We start from the raw sequence: 23315 nt of genomic DNA, 5'->3' as shown, positions 1-23315 counted from the left end.
TGCAATGTTGCAACACTATTTCCTACATTTTGAACAATTTTCTTTTTTCATAATAGAGTTGAGATTTCAAAGCTATGTTGGTAAAGCTGGGTTTCGGTGCCTGCTTGCAGTGCACAGCTCAGCACTTTGTAGAGGTACCTAGGCTAGCTCTAGGCTGGCTCATGGACCAAAATACTTCAACCTTATTAGTACAGTAACATGGAGTAAGACACTTAAATCCAAACAGAGCCTTCTACTAGAGCGACAATATTGCTTCCAGCACCTGAGCCAGTGCGGGCATCAGGCATGCTGTTCTGTATACACCTAACTCATTAGTCTGCTCTAAAAATCTCACACAGCAATTCATAACAACACTTTCTTCAGATACACTTTGAACACTTACACAATCTTAGCATGAGCTCTGGAACTAGTGACGACAGCCAGGAAGAGCTCCCCATCCACCGAAGGAAGGTCATCAATGTAAACTGCTTCACCAGTGGCATGCTTAATTCCAGACTGGTGCATAATGGGCCGTCCTACAGGATCCTGGGGAGACTGACTAGGCTCTACGTCCTGTACAGTCAAAAATACACACCCCCCACCCCCAAACAGTTAAAAAAAGAATAGTCATGTTATTCTTACAGAAATCAGAAAATCACATGAAGGAACAACTGTTCATATTGTCATCTTCTGGTTCAATATTGAAAACAAATGTGGATGCAGGACCTGACTGCTGCTCCTGGGGATTTCTTCAATTTCTTCTCTTAAGGAGCCTTCCGAGAGCCTTGCACAGGTTTGTCTACTTGGATTTTTTCCTTAATCATTTACATCAAAGTGATACAAACAGCACTTCTTTTTCAGAAGGACAGTTTCTTCCCTTACTGGTTGGTGTCATGAAGCTTTGATAATTTTCCAAATTATTCTCACACGATTCTACTCTGTATTTTACCAGTGTCTGGTGTTGTATTTTGAGCTATTTGCAGTGATCCCTAGGATTTGTCTTCCTCGCTGAAAGATTGCAACTGATCAACGTAAATCAGTGAGAAAATGTTGTTTAAATATTTCCTTCCCAATTTTATTTCCTTGCACCTGTGTATGAATTTAGTGCCTTCTTAACCTCATTTTGCTAAGTCTTTCCTGAAAGTTAATTCAGTGTCGCCAGTTAATTCTGCCACACCAACTAATTGTTGCCAACTTCCAGAACACTTTTCCAATTTCTGGGTCAGTGTTTTCTACATTTAGAACTAGTCAATTGCTCACAACTCAAAATCTTTTTTTTTCTATAGCTTCCAGTGCACAAGTGTTCTGGCTACACATTTCTACCTCCTGCACTTTCTGGCACACTGTCTGCTACTAGCCCAAGGCCAAGAACAGACATTTTTCACTTGACTGCCTAAAGTTCATCAAATGGCTGTCTCAGCCAAACCATCTCAACTTTTCCACTAACAGAATGACCAGGTATTTATCTTTCAGGATATGCATTCTTTTTTTCCTCTAAATTTTAAAAGCTTAATAATGTTCAGATTAAGAAGTCCAGACAAAAGATAGGGACTTGCAAAAGTTAGATAGAAATTTAAAGTGAAAAAACAGATTTTCTAGGTTTCTAAGTAATTTCTGTTGCTCAGTGCCAACACTTCTGAATCACAAATTGTTACCATTTCTGTTGTTTAGTCACTTTCTTCCAACTGGGGAATAAATTGCTGAAAGTCATAAAGAACTAGTTTCTTTGATCCTGGCCCCTTTTATAAGTATGTAGTGTCTTTTTTTGATGATAACTCTGAAGGAAGCTGAAGATAATGACTTGAACAAATTTTAAGTAAAGCTAAAATGTTATTCTAAAGAATATCTGAAAATGAAAAAAGATGTTTACCGAGATTTCATTTTTATTTTCTTTAGGTTTTCAAAAACTTGAGATTTTTACTTGTGTATTGAGGGTATCAAAATATCAGAAATCCTTGCAGGAGTTCCCACCATGATCTAGTCACAAGGGTGATCTCAGAAAATCCAAAAGGTGTTCTTTGCTGCCCTCTACTGCTGACTTCTCCTTGAATATTCTTGTTAATTTGATCAGATAGACATCACAAACTCCATCTTGATTCCTAAATCTACAGTAAGACCTAGGAGCCCTCTGAGATCTTAAGAAAAGTGTATCTTGAGACAAGAATACTGTAGTGATAACTATAGACTTGGGCTTTTCAATCTTTTTTATTTTCTTCTAATTTTTTTCCAATTGGGTTTCACACTGCAATATACCAAGTTTAAGCAGTCTGACAATGGAGTTTGTTCAGCATATTTGTCTTTTGAGAACTGTTCAGAAGAAGTGAGTATACCCACATGAGTCTATTTTTACAGACAAGGTTTTTCTAATTGAGATACAGTTAAAATCAACCACTAAGAGCCTGTTGCGTTCAATCCTTTGGAAAATTTGTATCTGAGCTTCACAGCAAGGGTCATGCTTGAACTGTGACTTTTTACCAAGTCTTATAAAGCACAGAACAATCTTAGAACAAATCACTTGCCTGGTATATTTGGATACTCTGGGGCATTTTGGTTTCGAAATCTTGTAGGACACTCCTATATTCCATAGGTATGCCAGGATAGTGGCAAGGATCCTGAAAAGGAAGTATGTTACTACTAAAACTCACATTTTGAACATTCCAATTAAAAAAGCTAACAATCAAAATCACCAAATACAAACTATTTATACAGGAAATTCCTTCAAGACTCTCACAAGCTAGAAAGGCTCTAAAATAGTTTTAAAACAATGTAGAGTTCTGAGATTTCACTAAATAATATTTAAATATATATTGGATTCAACAAATATGCTTGTTTAAATTAAGCAACATAAAGCAGGGATAGTCAGAAGAGCTTTGTTCTGGGGTCTGATGAAAACTGGCACAGAATCACTCCTAGTAATAGTAAATCAGCTAGTAATGGTAATTCAGAGGAAAGAGCTCAAAGTAACACAGAAGAAAAAGGCAAAAGGGATATTTTTCCTCATAAGAACAGATTTAAGACAAAAATAAGTAAATTACACCTAGAATGTATTGGGAAGTGAAATTTTAGAGTCCTCCTCTCTCAGTCAACAAGGAGGGTTGGTTTAACACCTACAGTTGCTTCCCAAAGCCTTTATTTCTATTCTGTCTGTTTATGTTTTGAACTACAGACCGATGGAGTTAAGACCTCATGTATGTTTTCTTTGGGCCTGGGAGCTCAATGTTGATATATTGTTGCACTAACATTGCCCAATTTTTTTTAAAGCCTGATGTCCAAGGTAAAGATACCTGAGCACCTAAAAGTTAAATGGGAATGGGCCTCTCTCCATCAATCTCTTTGGGAGTTAAGCGCTTACATTCTTCTGTAGATCTGAACTCCAAAGACAATATTTAGCACACTGTACAAATTGCAAGTATCAACAGATACAAAAAAAAAAACAACTTTCATTTGCTTACACAAAAGCAGACATGGAGAACTAATTTACCGTTGTCTTTAATGACTGCAATACTTCCAGAAAAAATCTGTAGAAGAAACTGACTATCAAAGTTTTCTTATAGTCTACTTCTTCACCACTGGCTGAGCCTGGAAGAGCAATTTCTTTAAGAATTAGCATGCAAGCTTCATCCAACATTTGTTCATTCCAGTGTCTGTCAAGAAGAATAATAGATACAATCAGACCAGGACTCAAAAAAATAAATACAAATTGCAGTAATACATTTGTACCATGGATCACAGGCATAATCCTGCTCACAGTGAAGCCAAAATATTGATTCTAATAATGGCCTACAATTTTGAAAATGGTGTAGGACAATGTTGGTCACAGAGGTGAGGTCCCTTAAGTCAATGGAATTGAGTGCTATGCCAGCCTTTTTAAAATAAAGAAATAAATAAAAGCTATTACAGCTTTAAAACTGATTTAACAGTCTTACAGATTACCACTATCCTGCAGATACTGTCCTATATTTAAAGAAAAGTGGATAACGATATTGATGCAAACTGTAGATGCTTTCAGGGGATCTGATTAGTGCTGGACAGTTGTTGCATTTTGTGAAAAGGCTGTCTCCTTGAAGTATCTCAACACAGTTAATTCTCCATAGTTACACAACCCTAGATATCAAAATATAAAGCTGTTAGAATAAATTTAATCATGTAAAGCAGCAAAAAATAATGAGTACTTCAACTAGTGAAACAGCTGCATATTAAATGGTAAAACAGTCCAGTGGGACTCCGTTTAGATAAATGATTCTATACTGCTTGAATTATTTGTAATGTTTTTCCTTCAAAACTTGGAAAGATGCTGCAAAGTGGGAGGGAATGTCAGGGATTAACTTCAGAGATTATTAGGATCTTGTAGATGAAGAGATATTGAAAAGGTTAAGGCTTGGCTTGTGCTCCTAAGTTTATTGGGCACATCTGAAGTTCTCAAACTTTGTATCTATTAGAGCCAAACTGAAGGACTCAAGAACACTGATACTAGGGGATTATCAAACCTATGGGATACACCATCATTTACCAATGCTTGGGTTCAGGTGCACAACTGACTATGTATATCTCATCCACCTATCTCACAGCTCATATCTCGTATCTCTGCATACTTCACACCGGAGTTGTACCCATGTGCAGATTCCAAAATGTAACAATCCTGAAAAGTCATCATTAAGGCTTGACCAGATCGTTCACTTGAACATATGTGGCATCAGCCAGGCAAGTGAAATCTTTCTGTACTTTCATGCTCCAAGGATGTACACTCAAGCACTCAAAGTCCCTTTATTCAGAGATACAGAGAAGGCAGAGAAATTGTACCTTCCAATAAGTGTCCAACAGGTTTGTTTTGCACAGATTGTAGTTGAGACAGCACCTCCATAGAAAATGCTTAAATCCTTTATTATGTCTGTACCTTCTTCAAAAAGGACTCTCATCCCAGCATTGGTTATTGGCAGAGCATTTTCCCGTCTTGGTGCTTGTCGAAATGCAGAGACATACTCCCCCTGAGCAAGATCAGACAGAAGTTGGTAACCTGCAGACATGTAAGTATCTGAAAGCAGAACTTGTTATTGCACTACATGAAGCAAGAGAATAAAAAATGAAGAGCACAAATTCAACTTCCTGACCATTCAAGACCATACACTTCCTTCTCTTGACCTTTCAGCAGCTTTACTATCTTTGATTTTCTGGCAGCCCATACCCAATCCTCTATCATCTACACAGTTCAGATGATCTAGATTTTTTCATGGTAGATAGCTGGAAGACAGGGATCTTGTGGAGTGGAGTTGCATTTATAACAAGACCAAAAGCTTAGAGGCTTCAAAGTATTGCCGAACTTCAGTACTCAGATAACATGACCCATAATTGTCTTATAAGATCCCGTATCCACTCTTGCAAACACAATACCAGTTAAAGACTCTTGCTCAGTTCAGCATCATTTATGGAAGCACCATGCACATGTCCAATCTTATCTCATTTTAAGAAAAATCCTCAAGAGATGACAATGCTTTACCTGCTTGATGCCAACTATATCACAGGTGAGCAGCCTGCTTTGGTGAGGACCATGGCAGCTTGTCCAAGACCCCTTTCTGTAGGGGGTCTAGACAATTGCTATTGCCTTCATCATTTTAGGGTAAACTTTTGGCTGAATATCACTCTTTATATATCACCAGCTACCTGCTGAGTTGTGTTTTTTGGCTGAAACTGGGAGATAGTATGGCACTGACAGGATCAAATGTAAGGAATGCAGAAAGTGAGAAGTAATAGCATTACTTTAAACATAGGGATTATGCCCCCTCCTGCTCTTTATTTAATAGCCTTTAACTCTGAATAAAGCAAATCTAAACAAACTAGTAACTTACCTTCCTAGAATGGGGAATATGGACAGAGACTAAGATCTCCTCTGGTGTAATGGTATTGTTACCAACTCCATCTGCAAAAATATCCCTCAAAGGAATCTGTCGCTTTCTTCCTAAAAAAAATCCCAAATCCAGAAACTTCTGTACAATTGTGCAATTAACATACATCAATCATTTTAATTGGCAAGAAATACCTGCAGCCTTCCTGAGTAAATAATAACTGCAGAATTTACATAAAAAATTATCAGTGATATGCTCTATAAATACAAATGACTGCTCCATCTTCCATAGTATCATAACACCAGGGTCCTAAGAAAGTGCGCAGAGATCAATCCCCATTCCGTAATCCTCCCTTCCGATACTGCCACAATGATCCCATCCCCACTCCTGTCAATCTGTTCCAAATCCCTGCAGCTGCTGTCATCACTACCTTTCCTTCTAAAACATACAGGATGACAAAGAAAACTGAATGGGAGAGAACTGCTGCAAAAGCAAAAAAAAATATTTGGGGGTTGTTTTGTTTTTGGTTTGGTTTCCCCGCCCCCCCCCCCCCCCCCCCCCCCCCCCCCCCCCCCCCCCCCCCCCCGCCAAGATTCTGAACACTTCTAGGAATCCAGAAGGGAATAAATGCTATTGCCTTTTCCTTTCTCTTTTTGGTAGATTATCCTAAAAGTGACTATATTTGTCATTCTATGATACATACTATTAAAGATGGAATTTGCAAAAGGGAAGAGGACAAAATTCTGCAAGGAACCTAAATCTGTAAGAGCCCTTTGAACACTTAAACTTCATCTATGCTACATCGGGTTTGCAATATCACTACACAGTCAAGCTAGCAAGCCTTCTGGAAATGTAATATTTTAACACATATAATTGATTCTATTAATTAAACAAGCTCCACTGGCTCAAGGTGTTTTGTCGGTAGGACTGCAACTGTACCAGTAACACAACTGTCGAGTAGCATTGTCATTCTGCAAGATCACAGAGGCAGGAACATTGCACAGACGGAAATCTACAGCGACTCACCAGTGTGGAATTTAACCACGTGTGTTTGACAGATGAAGTCAAAGTGCGTTTTTTACTAGTCGTCTGTGTCCTTTGTACTTTTCACATGCTACCTAAGGGGTCCAATGCATTTTAAAATAAATGATTTCTTATTACTAGACACTATTTATCTTGCAGTAGCCCTGACATATCCCAAGACTTTCTATAACCAGATAATCTTCTGTGCCATTTTTAAAAAGTTCATATATTAAAATACTCCCCTCACATTCAATGAACATGATACTTCAAGACTGGCTGCTTTACAGCAGGATTATTTTCTTCATGTTTTTCATGTTACGTGTGATGATGACACTGTAACCTGTTCATCCTAGAATATCATTTAGCATTAAAATTGCATTCCTCAAATATAACTAGTGTGACAATAAAACTTTAGTAAAGGAATTTTATTTTGCTGAAGTGTGAATCTGAAAAATAACACTGTTAAGAACAACAGCACTGGCATTTCTGGATTTTTGTCTTTGAATTCCATCCAGAATACACTTGGTTTACATACATAAAGATTATTGTCCAGTCCCACCTGTGAGCCTGCCAGGATTGAGGAAGGTGCATTTTCTCTTACACTGTGATCTAAGATAAATGCTAAGAACTAATAGTGCTTCTGCAATCTCTTTTTCTTGAACAATCCACTTTTCCTATGTTTCACTGACTACCATTTGGTAAAGAAATATGTTAAAAACCTGTGAAAATGCCTAAAACCCTCTCCCAGCAGTAAAGTTCTGCCAGGTTAACAGAAAGAGATAGCAATCAGTGATTCTATTCATCACTCAAATAAGTAGGCACACGTCCTGGTTTCAGCTGGGATAGAGTTAATTTTCTTCCTAGTAGCTGGTATAGTGCAGTGTTTTGGATTTAGTATGAGAATAATGTTGATAACACACTGATGTTTTCAGTTGTTGCCAAGTAGTGTTTATAGTAAGTCAAGGATTTTTCAGCTTCTCATGCCCTGCCAGCAAGAAGGCTGGAGGGGCACAAGAAGCTAGGAGGGGACACAGCCAGGACAGCTGACCCAAACTGTCCAAAGGAATATTCCATACCATATGATGTCATGCCCAGTATATAAACTGGGGGGAGTTGGCTGGGGGGACGCAGATTGCTCCTCAGGGACTGGCTGAGCATCGGTCAGCAGGTGGTGAGCAATTGCATTGTGCATCACTTGTCTTTCTTGGGTTGTATTTCATTCTCTTTTTGTTATCTTTCTTTTCATACTGTTATTATTATTATATTTTATTTTTTATTTCAATTATTAAACTGTTCTTATCTCAACCCACGAGTTTTACTTGTTTTCGATTCTCCTCCCTATCCCACCGGGGTCGGGGGAGGAGTGAGTAAGCAGTTGCATGGTGCTTAGTTGCTGGCTGGGGTTAAACCACAACAGCACATCATTAGAATTGTTGAGCAAGAAGATGCAAATGTTTGTACTTTCACTTGTCAGAACAACATTCTGACAGGCATTTTTCCTCTCAGTGCCAAACTATGCAGGAAGAAGTCATAGAAATCACACAGCATAAGTTTTTGTGTATCTGTTCCAAGAAATCCTGGCTCAGAAACAACCCCTTAAGGAACGTGTATTTCAGGGTGTTGAGTGGAGTATTACATGGTCTGAAATGGCAACATGCACTCTGTCTGGATCAAGGGCAAAAAGGACATAAGCCATCTAGAAGAGAGAGCATGCAATTCCAGGCCACCAGATAGCTCATGTTTACCAATAATTTCATCAACCTTCCAATGGTAAGGTAGTGCACAAGAAAAGGAGCAGGTAGAGGGGAGTATATACACAGTGATGAAAGGAAACTGAGGAAATGGGCATGGAAAAAGGTGCTGGGCTAGCGGCTCCTGTATCAGAAGTAAGTACCTGTGAAGAATGAGAAGCCGGAGTTCTTCTCAGGGCCAGAGAGCAATTTTAAAACCAGGGCAAAGCATCAATTACAGAAAAAAAACTACCAGGGAGGTGGGGAGGCAGTATACAGCTACTCAAATTGTGAGGTTTTATGAGTGCTTATAGTAATTCACTGCCCACATAAGTACATGTGATCTGGTCGGTCTGAATGCTTACCCTTGACATGAGAATCTTTCACATGTTCTTCGTTTGCAAATTGCTTCTCTTGCAGATGTGATCTTGTATGAGAGTGGGAAAAGGGTTCCTTAACAAATGCTCACCTGTTATTATTTCCCCCCTCCCCATACAATAGGATCCTGTACCTCTGGCACTACTACAGACACAGGCTATCTCCTCTTACCTCTTGAAGCCAGATTGAGCATACAGTTGCTGGCTGCCAGAATAGGATTCAAGTCTGAGGTTGATTTTCTACTTACAATATTTCCACCTAATGACTTGAAAAAAAAGAAATTTATGTCACCTTTCTCTATCACCTTCACATTTTTATGTTAAGTGACAATATAACATGCAGACTATACATAAATCTATACACATTGAAAGCTCAAAAAAGATGTACTGATAAAAAATTCACTGCTAAAAAGAGAATTAAAAATGCAAGTTTTACATGCGGTCAGGAGCAATTTCACATTTGTTACAATTTGTTACAATTGTTATTGCAAGTAACGCACAACATACAGCAACGTTTCTTATCTGTTCTCCACCCAGAGTTCTTAACTGCTGCAAGACAGCACAGAAAACCTTTGTCTTCTCTTCAGGGAACTCTGAGATTGCATTTGTCAAGATGTCTTTCACTAGAGAGAGGCTGCAGGCAGCTCCCAGAGTTAATCCTGTAATCAAAAGATTATGAAAGTGTAACGTGCGCATTGCTTTATTGCCTGGGTTTTAAACTATGTTCAGACTGTAGAGCTAGGACTGCTCATGTGGAATACAGGCAGATATAAGGAGAGGGGCCTTTCCATATTAAAGAGACTGTGACCTTTCATTTCAGGAGACTGAGGGTAAAATTTCATGAAATGATGAAATCATGAAAAGATGATTTCCCTACTAAAAGGGAAATCCCTTCTCTGCTTCCAGGTGCCCATTCCAACTGCTTCCCCTGCACAAACTTTGACTAAATGTTTAGGTGACATTTCACCCAAAGATGAGTCAGCTTCAAAATGCTTTCAACAGGCTCTTCCTATTTTTAAACCTGATTTTCATCATAATTTGATCTTTCTTTGTATATGTCCTGGTTTCGGCTGGGACAGAGTTAACTTTCTTTTTAGTAGCTGGTACAGTGCTGTGTTTTGGATTTAGTGTGAGAATGATGTTGATAACACTCTGATGTTTTAGTTGTTGCTAAGTAGCGCTTATCTTAAGCCAAGGACTTTTCAGTTTCCCATGCTCTGCCAGCAAGCAGGTGTGCAAGAAGCTGGGAGGGAGCAGAGCCGGGGCAGCTGACCTGAACTAGCCAAAGGGGTATTCCATACCATGGAACATCATGCCCAGTATATAAACAGGGGGGAGTTGGCCGGGAGGTGCAGATCGCGGCTCGGGAACTAACTGGGCATCGGTCAGCGGGTGGTGAGCAATTGCATTGTGCATCACTGGTTCCCCCCCCCCTTCCTCTTTTTTTGTTATATTCCTTTTCATTACTATTATTATTATATTTCATTATTACTATTGTTAGTATTATATTTTACTTTAGTTATTAAACTGTTCTTATCTCAACCCATGAGTTTTACTTTTTTTGTCTTTCCTTTCCTCCTCCTCACCCCACTGGGAAGGGGAGGGGGAAACGGCTGCGTGGTGCTGAGTTGCTGACTGGGGTTAAACCACGACAGTATAAGTACATTCTAGTTATTCTCATAAGGTATGGGTAGGTAGCATTTGCAAAAAAACCCAAACAGTCCTAACACTGCATATAGTATTCTTTTTCCCACTAGAAAGACAACCTATAACTATATGCATTTATTTGAGTAGTTATACACTTTTTTTTTAAGATTATACTTTTTAAAAATTTCAGTATTATAAAATGGTAAACAGTGCCTTTCTATTCAAAATTATTAATAGACTTTATTTATGTAATGTATGAATGTTTTGAATGAACACTGGAATACAATCAAAAATATAAATCAAAATATATATAATTTTTAAATAGCTTTTTATTAATCAAGTAAAGCAATACTAAATTTTGTGTATTTGAAACAAAAATTTAATCAAAACATGTTTTGCATTTAAATCTGATTAAAGAGAGGAAATACTATTTCTGGCTGGCAAACTAAACTGCATATCTCTCATTTTAGAACTAGTAAGTCTCACCTTCTCATAACTAGGTCTTATTTATAGATTTAAAAAAGCAGTAAACATTCTCCCTGCTTCTTTTCAATTCCCAACTACTTTTCAGCTAAAAACAAACTAGTCATTAACTAGAACTGGATGACTGATCTGAAATGAAAAAGATATTCTGAATGCAATGACAGAACTGTCAAATACAGTTTACCACTTCAAAAAAGTGGCTTCAGGCATACAGCAATTAATTTTCATCAGATACAGGGTTTGACTTTCCTTAAAATTTTGGCAGTAAACTTGCACAATGTAATTTATATTTAATTAAATTAGGCTATTATAGTAAGTTTAAATCTATTTCTAGTTGTTATTTCTAATTTCAATAGAATATATTTAAAAACTAAAACCTAGTCTAACTAAAAAAATCTCCGTGCTTATCTTAAATATATAAATTGAGGTACAAAATTTTTAATCTACAATAATTAATGGTGTTATGATTGAGAACAAGATTAGTTAATGCATATTAGCTATGCCAGTTTAATCACAGCCTTTTTTCTAACGTAGACAAGCATGCAATGTTGCTAACTCTCTCTGTGGTTCTGTATGGGTCTCTCTCTGCTATACAGCATAGCATGGTACAGAGATCACAAAGCTAACATTGCGTGACTTAGCACCAGAATCAGTATTACCAGAATAATTACCCTTACACTATTATGACTAATGGGGCCCAAGATAATATTGCTGGTCAGTACTGCAGTGCGTCACGAAGACAAAACTGTATCATGCACTGGGACGGTGGCCACAGCCGCCTTGACCTGGGAAAGAACCAAACATGCTCAGGAATGAATTGCACAGCACTGCACACCTTCAGCACTATGGAATGGAGCAGCATCCCTTACTGCAGAGGCATCTCCTATGTCTGAACAAAGTAAAGTCTACTGACCGTTATCCGTGCATTTCACCACATTCAGATCTGGGATCCTTGCAGGAGCAATAACAATTGGATGGAACACGCCTCTAAATTTCATCTCAGGTCCTACCAGATAGGAATAGACTTAGACAAAAGACATTTTCCATAATGACAACTCCAACATAGTGGAGAGTAAGCTTATGGATGAAAATGCAAAAAGAATGATAAACATAGCCCCACTCCTCCCATGCACACTATGGCAACAGGAGCCATTCTGATTGTATACATACCCACACTGGTGTTCCCAACCACAAGAGGTGCTTTGGGGTGGGCAGCTTTCAGATCCAGTAATTCATCTAAGCTTACAGGAGAAATCCACGTCATTCGCTCCCCATGGAAAAACAGAGTTCTTTTTGGTTGACTTTCAGCCATTCTCTGATGGGGAAATATGGCAGATTTAAATATTTAGACACATAGACAGGTGCAAGGTCTAATAGACACCAGACTGAAAGTCAAAAGAAGTTCTTAAACAATGGCAGTTCTATTTAATCCTTCAAAATTGGACAGAAGTGGGACTGTTATGCTGGCTCTTTGCACAGTGGTGAATTTCTAGACTGCATGGGTGAAACACCTTCAATTAATTCCAATGGGCTAATAAACAGGATTGGTAATAAATAGCCCCAAAGCAAAAAATGTAGGAATAGATCCTGCAATTGCTGAAATTATTAGAAAAGTGATAAAAAATACTTAGGGAGGTGTTCGCACACTTAGCTTGCTTGGAGGTCACCAATGACACTGGCAGCAGCATCCCTTTCTAGATTAAGCATGCATGTGGATGTCTCCGGCTGTTCTAGCACTGTTCACTGATCACTTGGAAATAGCTTGTGAGCTAGTGGTGGCACAAATACACAGTCAAGAACCCCTGTCCCACAGTTATCAACCTTCCTCCGTAAGCAGCCAGCTAGTTACAGAAGATTTGGCTTTGAATCTATAGATTGTCAATAATGTAAAGCAAACAGCTTTCAGGTTTTCTAGGGCAAATACTGCTGTCAATAATTAAGGATGCCTGACACTTTCCATTCCAGTGCCCTTATGTCAGCTGCTTATATCTTTGTCATACTTTAATCACTGGGGCTAAACACTCCCCGGTCTGGGTGGCTATCTGAGGCTGACATTTTGACAGAAAAGGCCAACAAAACTATCAGCCACAAAATAGGGAAAATGTATTGTTTTGCCAATGTTAAAAAGTGTTTGCCATTCAGTTCGCTGAGAAGCATTTGTATCTTCAGGTGCTGCATGGAAAACCCAGTTTAGGTTACTTCTTTGTCTTCTCACCTAATACTTAACTCTGCAACTTCATTTTCCCAATATGATTATTTTTTTAATGTGAATATTCAATAAGCTCACTGGAAAAAAAAAAAGGAATATAATTTTGGATTTATATTAAAACCTTATGAAATTTCTTCTGATGAACTACTGCTAAGCAGGACTTCAGAATGAGTTTTGAACTATGGACTACTAAGGAAAAGACAGAGCTAAAGGGTAGTCTATAAGCAGCAAAAATTACCATTAGTTCGGGAGGAAATATAAGGTCCTGGGTGGGATCTAAGGGCTGGAATTCATCTGTTGAAAATAGTCTGGTGGAAATCTTAAAAAGAAAGAAAACAAGCAAAGACCAAGATTTTTCTCTCATCATTAATTCCATCAAAAAAAAAACCAAAACAAAAAACCAAAACCAAACCATGAGGGTCCCACTGAAGTCAGTAGAAAATTAGTAATTCCATTATTGTTTGGATTTGGTGTTAAATTACCATGCATCATTTGGAGCTGCTGAGGTGAATGTTCATAACAGTTCTCAAAATTCACTGCTAACACAAATGACACTGTAGAGGCAAGCAACTGAGAGACTAAGTACAGGCTTCCTGTAGTCCTACTATAAGAAAGTAGCTGGTTTCATGCCAACCTACAGTACTCAAAAAACAAAGTAGTAGATCAGATATTATTGAAAGAAAATTGAGAACAAAGTCAAATATTTGTATAGATAAGAAGTTTCATAGAAAATTACAATCATAATTCTGATTTTTAAGAGTGTATCAGTTCTTCAGACTCAAGTCTGAAGCTGTTAGATTCCTAAGAGATCAGCGGTTATATTCAGATCATCACTGATCATTGATTTAAGACAGTTTCACATATACCCTGATTTCTTGCACAATGTGATGATCACTGTATGAGTAGAGCTGAGACTATTAATATTCCTAAACTTGAAGAACTGCTCAAATCTCAGCTCTGGAGATCCAAACTACCTTATACCAACTATCTGCCACATCATCGCCTCTTCATACAAATATACACAAAGAATCCTTAATTTTTAGAAATATCTCCAAATTTCTTGTGAGGAATAATAAAATATCTTATTTTACAAATAATATTACGTAAAGTGAATAAGATGGAGGATAAAAATGGCAGAGTATACTGCATTTACTTTAACTACAAGAAAAAAAGCCATGCAATATTCTTTCTGTAAGTTTTATATCTAAATAGGACAGGTAAAATACTTAAAACCCTACCTTCTCTTCCTTGTCAAACAAATCATCTTCCTGATCCAAGCAACACTTTCCATTTGCTTTCCTTTGACAACAAACGGATTCCTAAAGTAGGAATATTCCATTAGTGAAATATTGCCCAGAATGGCAATGAGTTAAAGCCTGCTTAAACTGATAACAGTGTCTCTTTATATTTCAATACAGTTCTAGATGAAGTTTAATAATAAGCTAAATTGGAATTATGGATTATGTGTTAAAGAAGTGATATTAAAAAATAACTTAAAATCATCGGATGTTGAAGTCCTTAATATAAAGTAATTCATACTATGTGACATTCAGTTGGCCTTGTGAGAGCACACATAGATGGTCTGTATAATTTCTTTCACCCACTGTTTACTCTCCCACTTCTTTCACTGTAAGTTTCTGACATGTTGCATTACATGTTAAATTACTAAGAACATCGATCCAAATTCTGCTTTTATTTGTGCCAGTACTGACCCACAGTAAAACACATGGAGTTAATAAATTACTAAGAACATCGATCTAAATTCTGCTTTTATTTATGCCAGTACTGACCTACAGTGAAACACATGGTGTTACTTCAGATTACTCTTCATAATCCAGGTTAGACACCAAGTTCATTTGTGTTAATCAATTTTTGTAATGGGTTAGGCCACTATACACACCTTACTCAGACCTACACCTCTTAACAGAGGAAAGACATGATCTTAATTGAAATCTTGATGGTTTGTATACATACACTAATGAGCACAATCTAGTATTCCTATCATCACTGCTTCTTACCTTACAGAAGGTTTTACAGGCATCTAGGATCGGCCTATATCCAGTACAGCGGCACAAGTTCCCTGAAAAAAGGAAATCAGTAAGAAAAAGCTCTGTTCTAAAGCACGTGGCTTTAAAATATCATGTCTTTATATGAGGTTTGTGGTTTTGAAGCTTAAGGAGAAGTGTTAGCTCTCCAAAAGACAAAAAAGATCAGGGTCACAAGACTTAGGACCCTGCAGCTGCTGAGGAAAAAGGCTATTGTTTCAAGGGGAGTATGAAATACTTGAGAGCTGCCCTAGAGGGAATGCTGACTACAGCTTAGTATGCAGGAGAATACGAGATTGTACAATATTCTTCACCCACTCAAAATGTTTTTCTCCTTCCCCGTGACTTATTTCTAATAGTGAAGGAGGTTAGCATTACACCTCCATCGAAGTTCACCTCACAGTAACAGGAAATGCCTTTGGCTCCACTGTGACTCTAGAGCACAACAGATGAGAGAAGGCTATTTTATCTGCGATAAATGCTCGCACTTTCCCTTAGTGAAGATGGTCTGCATCTCTCTACCTTATTTAACTGTTTTATTCCTACCACAAAGGGGCTTTCCTGTGAGGCTTATGACATTCTCATCTCCAGATGTAACGGGATCTCAGAGACATTCAGATGCAGCTACTTCTCCAGTATGACATCGTTTTTGCACATCTGATCTAAAGCACTTCAAAAGATGCCTATGGGGATGTTTTGAACACGTGACCCTGAAACAATGCACAGCTCCATGCTTCATTTTCCAGGAGAAAAGAATGACAGGGAATACAAGGTCTGTATCCAGTAGCAACTCTGCTGGGAAGCACAATTTGTATAGAGTACATACATATATGCATGCATGTGTACTCACACAGACATGCACTCACATAAACAAAGTATCAGAAGAAAATGGTTCAAGGACATACCTACAAATTAAAAAGTGGCAATATTTACCAGCTAGAGCTGCAATCATCTGCTCTGAAGTTGGTTCCGGGTGGTTTCTTAGCAAAGTGTATATGGACATCACCATTCCAGGGGTGCAGAAACCACACTGGGAGCCATGGCACTTGGCAAGCCTTTCCTGCAATGAAACACCACAAATAGCACTCCTTCCAGTGTACACCACCATTCTAACGAACTCTCTTTTAAACGGGGGACACCATACCAAATGTTGTCTTCATACTAAATCAGACTTTTTAAGCAAAACAATTTAAGCAATCTCAAATAAGAATAATTATTTTGGGTGTGATGCCCAGGCACATCTTACTAAGGAAGCTAATTAACCTTCAGTGGACTTGTGTCTTTTTTGCATTCAAACTAAAACATCAGATAAAGGGGCATTGTCCAAGATGCGCCATTAGCCCAAATAGAGCACAAGCCTGATCCACTCCAACAATTCTTACACACCATTTGATCAGGCTGTCAGTATTAAAGCAAGATCCATCATGAGCCATATCTCATCAGCCTTGATCAACCAACCATCAGAAACTTGTGTTGTCTTGTGTCATCATTTAGCAGGGAGAATAATCATCATATGAAATTCCCATGCCCTAAAAGCACTGCCACTCAAGCCAGCCCATACAAAGGAAGAAATCAGTAATCCTCTTAACACAGTGATACTGTACTCTCACCTGAACTGGATGAACCCTGGTTTTTGTACTTCCAACACCTTCCACTGTGGTCACTGCCGCACCATACAAGGAGCAAATGGGAAGCAAACATGCATTTGCTGAATAATGTCTTTGGAACATAAAGGAGAATAAAGAACATGAATATTATTTTATTATAATAAAGATGCATTAATATTATTTTGCACTCAATCAAGACATAGTTTATACTTACAAAGCAGTCATTATCATCATTTAGAATGAGAAGAGAATAAGCTTTATAGAAGGGATCACGTACTAGCTGTGTCTCTTGTCCCCAGTATAAAAACTGTATCTATGAGGACAGTTCTGTAGAATTTATATCTTCCTTAATACTTCAGTCTTTTCTAATTGCCCTCTTGTCTCTCCTGCCCACAAGCAACCTGTCAAATGTGTTTTGGAGGAGGAAGACGGGGAAGGGAGGGTTGGTGTGGTTGTTTGAAGGAAGTAAAGAATTACTGCTGCAAATTTATAATCAAATTTCTGACTCAAAGGAAATTCTGATGTAAAATAAATATTCTAAATAAGAACAATATACCAAAATGAAAATTCTTCAAAGATTTTCATCGTTAGCAATAAAATGTTTTGTTTTACTATAGTTGAAATGTTTCAAGTGTCATTCTGACTGTTTTAATTTCAACTCTTACAATAACTTTAAACATTTAAACAATTGCATGGCATTCCAATGTAATGCAATTGTCAAAAGGAACAACTGGAACATTTTTACTTTTTCCCTACCTAAAAAAATATTCAATTGACAATGATATGTTACCATTTAACAATTTGACTGGAGTTTTCTCAATTTAAAAGTAATTTATTCCAATTTTTAGCTTAATGAAACTCTGGTTTTGAGTTTCAAAGTCCTTCTTGTTGTGGGTGGGGTATAGGGAGGGAGTTCAGTATTAAAAGGCTGGTAAGCCTCAAGCTTCTGCCTGCCCTATCTTCCCATCAGTCATATGACAGAGCTGCAGGCAGGAGCCACATTCCAGTGATCAATACAAAGGGTGTTAAATGTATGCCTCCTAAAGAGAAAGCTCCTTGCAGGAGCTGTCAGCATATATGAGCAAATTAAGCATTTGAGCATGATATTTTAACATATTTACAACATAGCTGAATGAACAGTATTTTTTACAGCTTTCTCTTTTGGATTAAAGTCACCCTTCCTTTGGATTCTTTTACTATTAAGTACAGATTTTACAACTTTGTTTTTACAGTTTCATATCTGGAAATGGTATCTACAGTCATAAAATTCTGTGTGCTTTTCAAAATTTTCTGTTAAGGATACCGTATCTTCTTCAAAGCTGGCTCATAAGTTGATATCATCACTGTGCAGGCACCACAGCCACCTCCTCCACAGCCATACTTAGTTCCTGTAAGACGGACTGAAAATGCTGTCATTAGGGAAAAAATTATCAGGTTTCATTTCGGTCTTTATTCTGCTCAAAAGCTTGGGGCCACCTTTTTTTCCTGAACTGCTAAGGAACATAGAATTGATTTGGTATGATAGCATATGTATCAGACTCCTTTCTATGTTGGATTAAAATTTTCAGTGAAAATAAGATTGAACCTAAGGAATGACATGACCAAAACCCTGTTCCCAAGAAAACAGAAAACTTGATTCTGACTTCTTTTGGAAGAGGCGTAAGTTGGGACAGAAAGAGGAAGTGAAAAATAGTTTTCCAAGTGAAAATATGAAAGGAAGAAACGTGTATTGGGCAAAATAGCTATATATCTGAAGTTCCAGTGGAACACTAAAACCAATATCCCAGTTTTTCCCAGAAGGTCCATTTATAGTCAGGATATTAACCTCGCATGTCATCTGAAAGATCACTCTTATGAGAGAGGTGCTTGTTTCTCTGAATCTGGAACAGTGGCCAATCTGAAGTTGTGAACAGACAAACAGCTAATTTGATGTTCTACAGCCACCAAAAGGAAGATGCCTTACTTCCCATTTCTTCTTCTTCTTCTGTCCTTCCTTTTCCCAACATTACCTGCTCCAAAACCCAAGACCTCTTGCATCAAGTCTTTTTCTCACCAGTCCCTTCCATGAACTGACTAAAGACGAGCTGACCAATTAGCAACTGAGTCCCTAATCCAGCTGAAAGTCTCTGTTTTTCCTGGGTTAGTTTTCTGCTGGCCTAATGAGTGTAATTAGTACACAGAGAGATCTGAGGAACTCCACAGCCGGCACAAGGTGCAGGAAGAGAACTATCTACCAGGCGCTGGGAATGATGGAGGGGAAACAGGACACCTTCTTTTCACACCACATCGACAAAAGAAAAAAATGTTTGTCAATGTGAGGGTTAGCATTCTTCACTTGTAGTAAAGCTTTGAGATGCATGTATTGCTTTAAGGTCTTATCTAATCAAGCTCTACTACTTTTTCCACTGTAAAGTGCTTTACTGAGCCCTTTCACAGACATCCTAACCTGTCAGATAAAGCAAACACATTTTAAGATACAGTTTCTTCCCTTCTTGCACTTTTATTTACCTGTTAATTTACAATAGGCCTTCCAGTTATTAACAGTGGTCTAATGTGCCAATTCCTATGGCATTTAGCCTCAAAAAAAAGATGTCAGGATGCTTAGAGAGGTATTATACTGTACCTTGCAATCATAAAACACATTACTGGAAGATGCTAAAGTTCCTCACGCTTGCTCAGGCAATCATTTCACATGATAGAGTTTGGCAACATCAGCATAAGATATTCCTGCCTATATTTTTGTTCCCTGACATCATTAATTTTTGTCTCTTCACCAAAGTTAGCTGTCCCCCAGCTATGGTAACTCAACTATACGTGGAGGCTTGCTGTGAAAAGGATCAGTTCCTCTATCAGGCCAACAAAGTGGTCTCAGACACAGCTGGGCAGGTACATCTCAGGGAATAGCACACTGTCATACAGACCTAAGCAACAGAGGGAAGGAATATTACAAGTTGACATTTAAACTGTATGGTGAAACCAACTAGCTCCTGGAAAAAAGTTAATCTTATCCTCATTTTATAAGTAGGGTACAATGATACAGAAAGGTTAAATGATTTTTCAAGGCGTCAGAGCAAGTCAGTGCAGAATTACATTATCTCACTCACCAATGCACTTTAACCAAAGAAGTACAACTCTTGTGGTAGGGCTGGTCCTGAGCCACTTGGTGGTGTCGGTCTCTTCTCCCAAGTAGCAAGTGATAGGACAAGAGGAAATGGCCTCAAATTGCACGAGGGGAGGTTTAGATTGGATATTAGGAAAAAATTCTTCACCAAAAGGCTTATCAAGCACTGGAACAGGCTGCCCAGGGAAGTGGTTGAGTCACCATCCCTGGACATATTTGAAAGACGTGTAGACGTGGCACTTAGGGACATGGTTTAGTGGTGGACTTAGTAGTGTGTTAGGTTAATGGCTGGACTCGATGATCTTAAGGGTCTTTTCCAACCTAAATGATTCTATGATTCAATTTTTTATAGTCCAATGGAGTCTAAGTTGTTCAAATTACTGAAGAATAATTTCATAAGCACCGTAACTACAGCAACCTATTCTGCTCCAGACTCCTCCTTACAACTGACCAGCAGCAAACATGTTTCGACTTAAGTTTTTCTTTTGAGACAAATATAAAAACTCTCTCCTGTGTGAATTCTATAGTATACAGTACATCACTTGCCCTGTGGGGGTATGTTTCATGAGACAGTCTAGGAAGCTGCAAAAGGGAGAGATTCTGCTCCTCCCCACATTTGCTCCCTGCTCCTGGCTGTGAGTCCCTACTCATGTGTTCAGAATATTACACAACAGCTTCATGAACACTGGGAATAAGCTTGTGGCACAGCAGATTTTGGAAACCTCCTAAGAACAGCTGAGAGCAGACACACGGTCAGGCCTCTGAAATGGTGAAGAGAAAGAGAGGAAAAGATCAGAGCAAGTGCTGCACAATTTGTAGCAACCCAGAAAGCCACTGAGCTGTGGACTGAAACCAAGACAGGAGGAAAGAACCTTGTCTGCAAAGGCAAAACTGGCAGAGTAGGAGCTAGAGCTCTCCCAACTTCTGTTCTATCTTGTCTAATTTAATTTTTTTTTCTGTTTTAAAAACATATGGGTTCATATTTACATACTATTAAACCTGGTTTTTGAGTTCAGAAATCTGTTTGGAGTTCTTATCATAAGAAAACATAGATTACCTCAAAATTCCAGCAGGCTCAGGGTCTCATCACAAGATCTCCCCTTTCCTGGGAGAGAGACTTTTACAAAACTTGGACACTCCTATTCTGTTAAGCTTTATGTATACTGGCCAAAAGGTTCTTACGTTTCTTTATGGGGGGAGAGGGGAGGAACACAGATACACACATACACATCACGCCTGATGGCATAACTTTGTTTAGGAAACTAGGCTAAAAATACAGCAGCTCACTGAAGAGTATTTGGCTTAAGAAAGAGACATCATTTAATATGGTTGTTTTATCTTAAGGGAGTCACAACTTCCTTAACCTGGTAAATCACCTTTTATCATTTATGAGAATTTTGCTTGAATAAGGCTTTCAAATGAGTGACTTAAGGGAACAGACAAGAAAAGGATACGTCTCTTTCGCAGATAAGACAGCAGCATTTGTTCAGGATCAGCATTTTTCTCTATTATCTGCAGTAAGAAATGAAAAACAAGGTTTACCTAAGAAACCAAGGCTTTTCAAAATTCAGGGCACAGACTACATTCCCACAAAGCCAGAAGAGAATCCTTCTCTGGTTCCCTCTCATAGAACTAGACTAATTGCCAAAGACCACAGGGGAGTTTGGGCTCCTTCTGGAAATTCCTTCTTAGACAGATATGTTTCCAGGAAAGAAGTGCCAGGGCACCTTGCAACTACTAAAAATAGCTGCTTCTCAGTGAAAGGTCATACTGAGGGAGTTTACCTTCAGCCAAACTAGAAATAAAAATGCAGCAGAACTTTGCTACAACAGAGGCAGCATAGCAAAAAGAATTAATGATTTGCAGATTTTATAGTCTCCCTGGCACTTTAACCTACTGGGATGAATCCTAGAGGAAGCCTGTAAGGCCATCAGTAGGAACCAGTTTTCTTCTAGCTTTGTTTAGATAAACTTTCACTTGCCATAATAGACTAACAACAGAGAGCAATAGAAATGCCTACATTCTTGATCGATTACAGTGTTTCTTATTCCGTTGCTTAGAATCAGCTAGTTCCTTCCAGTTGAATAAACAACCAGTTTAATTTTGTTCTTGCAATATTATCTTTATGTTGGCCAACAGTCGATATTTTGGCACCTGAGTCTTGCTGACTTTCTGTTGTGCCTCTGAAAATCTGATACCTCTTCTCTGATACCATCAGAGATGAGAAGCCAGGCACGTACAAACAAAAAACTAGTTTGCTCACCAGCCAAATTTGATACCCAGCTGAAAGTCCATTTCACTTTGATGCGTTTTTTCCCCCAAACGCGGCAGAGCTAGCTAAAACGGGATGTTGTAATCACGTTTGTCCTCTTCTGCTGCTTCTCCCCTTCTAACACTTGCTGTACGCAGAAGAGTGTTAGCTAACTAAAGTAATGCTTGGAGGCTGATTCGCTTCTTACCCAGCAAGGAGGAGATGGGAAGGAATGCTTCTGGAGGCTTGTGTGAGGATTCAGTTATACTCCCATGAGGAAGAAGTCTGAGGAAACCAAATCTGTGCCCACACCCTTCGGGGTTACTTCTGGAAGAGCAGCCCCCCTTTCTTCACACTCTTTCCGGGCAATACTTACCTTCCTCCCATTCACATAGAAAATCAGCTCCTCAGCCCCCGCCGCCCCTTCCAAAGACATTGTACCCCAGCCCCGGAACCAGCAGCGGCAGGAAATCCCGGGCAGCTGCAGCAGCCGCAGCTGGAGAGCCCTTGGCAGGCGGGGGCGGGGCCGCGCCGCAGCGGGCGGGGAGAGCGGGGGAGCTCGCGGGGGCACCCGCGGTCGGCGCTGCCGAGCACCGCGCCCCGCCGCCAGAAGCTGAGCTGCGGCGCCCCCAGAGTTACGAGTCCATTGTTCTTAATAGTTAGAGCTAACCACGCCATTTATTTACTGGATCCTTTTAAGGTATATTCAGACACTAGGACATACCTCACACTTTCTCCAAGGACACACGTGTTCCTCCAGAGCAAAACGGCAACATTAGCAATGTGAACTGTTGTTACGTTCTAACAATAAAATCTCCAAAGATAATTTTAAATTGTGATAAAATCCAGCAATCTAGTGAACATGAGACCAATGGGAATTTTGCATAAATTTGCACTCACGAAATGATCGGCAGTAACTTCCATTTGTTACCATAAGCATTTGTAAGGGCTACTTGTGCAAGCAAGGGTTTATAGAATCATAAATATTTTCCTCTTCCTGTTT

The 23315-nt window shown here is 38.8% G+C and overlaps 1 protein-coding gene across 1 annotated transcript in view; it reads right to left on the bottom strand.

Annotated features, from left to right (window-relative positions):
- LOC127018296 (aldehyde oxidase-like) overlaps positions 1 to 22748 on the bottom strand; it is a 47379-nt gene extending 24631 nt beyond the window's left edge. The window contains exons 1-17 of the mRNA XM_050899835.1: positions 22689 to 22748; positions 21516 to 21573; positions 18244 to 18340; positions 16944 to 17052; positions 16267 to 16393; positions 15307 to 15368; positions 14527 to 14607; positions 13527 to 13607; positions 12250 to 12394; positions 11993 to 12085; positions 9457 to 9608; positions 9122 to 9215; positions 5823 to 5932; positions 4780 to 4964; positions 3461 to 3623; positions 2499 to 2591; positions 383 to 552 (exon numbers count right to left, since the gene is read on the bottom strand). Of these exons, the coding sequence (XP_050755792.1) occupies positions 383 to 552; positions 2499 to 2591; positions 3461 to 3623; positions 4780 to 4964; positions 5823 to 5932; positions 9122 to 9215; positions 9457 to 9608; positions 11993 to 12085; positions 12250 to 12394; positions 13527 to 13607; positions 14527 to 14607; positions 15307 to 15368; positions 16267 to 16393; positions 16944 to 17052; positions 18244 to 18340; positions 21516 to 21573; positions 22689 to 22748 (1880 nt within the window). The remainder of the gene's footprint in view (positions 1 to 382; positions 553 to 2498; positions 2592 to 3460; positions 3624 to 4779; positions 4965 to 5822; positions 5933 to 9121; positions 9216 to 9456; positions 9609 to 11992; positions 12086 to 12249; positions 12395 to 13526; positions 13608 to 14526; positions 14608 to 15306; positions 15369 to 16266; positions 16394 to 16943; positions 17053 to 18243; positions 18341 to 21515; positions 21574 to 22688) is intronic.
- Between the last annotated feature and the right edge of the window lie 567 nt (positions 22749 to 23315).

Source organism: Gymnogyps californianus, chromosome 7 (assembly GCF_018139145.2).
Source record: "Gymnogyps californianus isolate 813 chromosome 7, ASM1813914v2, whole genome shotgun sequence".
NCBI classification, from domain to species: domain Eukaryota; kingdom Metazoa; phylum Chordata; class Aves; order Accipitriformes; family Cathartidae; genus Gymnogyps; species Gymnogyps californianus.
This window is presented reverse-complemented; position numbering and strand designations above follow the sequence as displayed.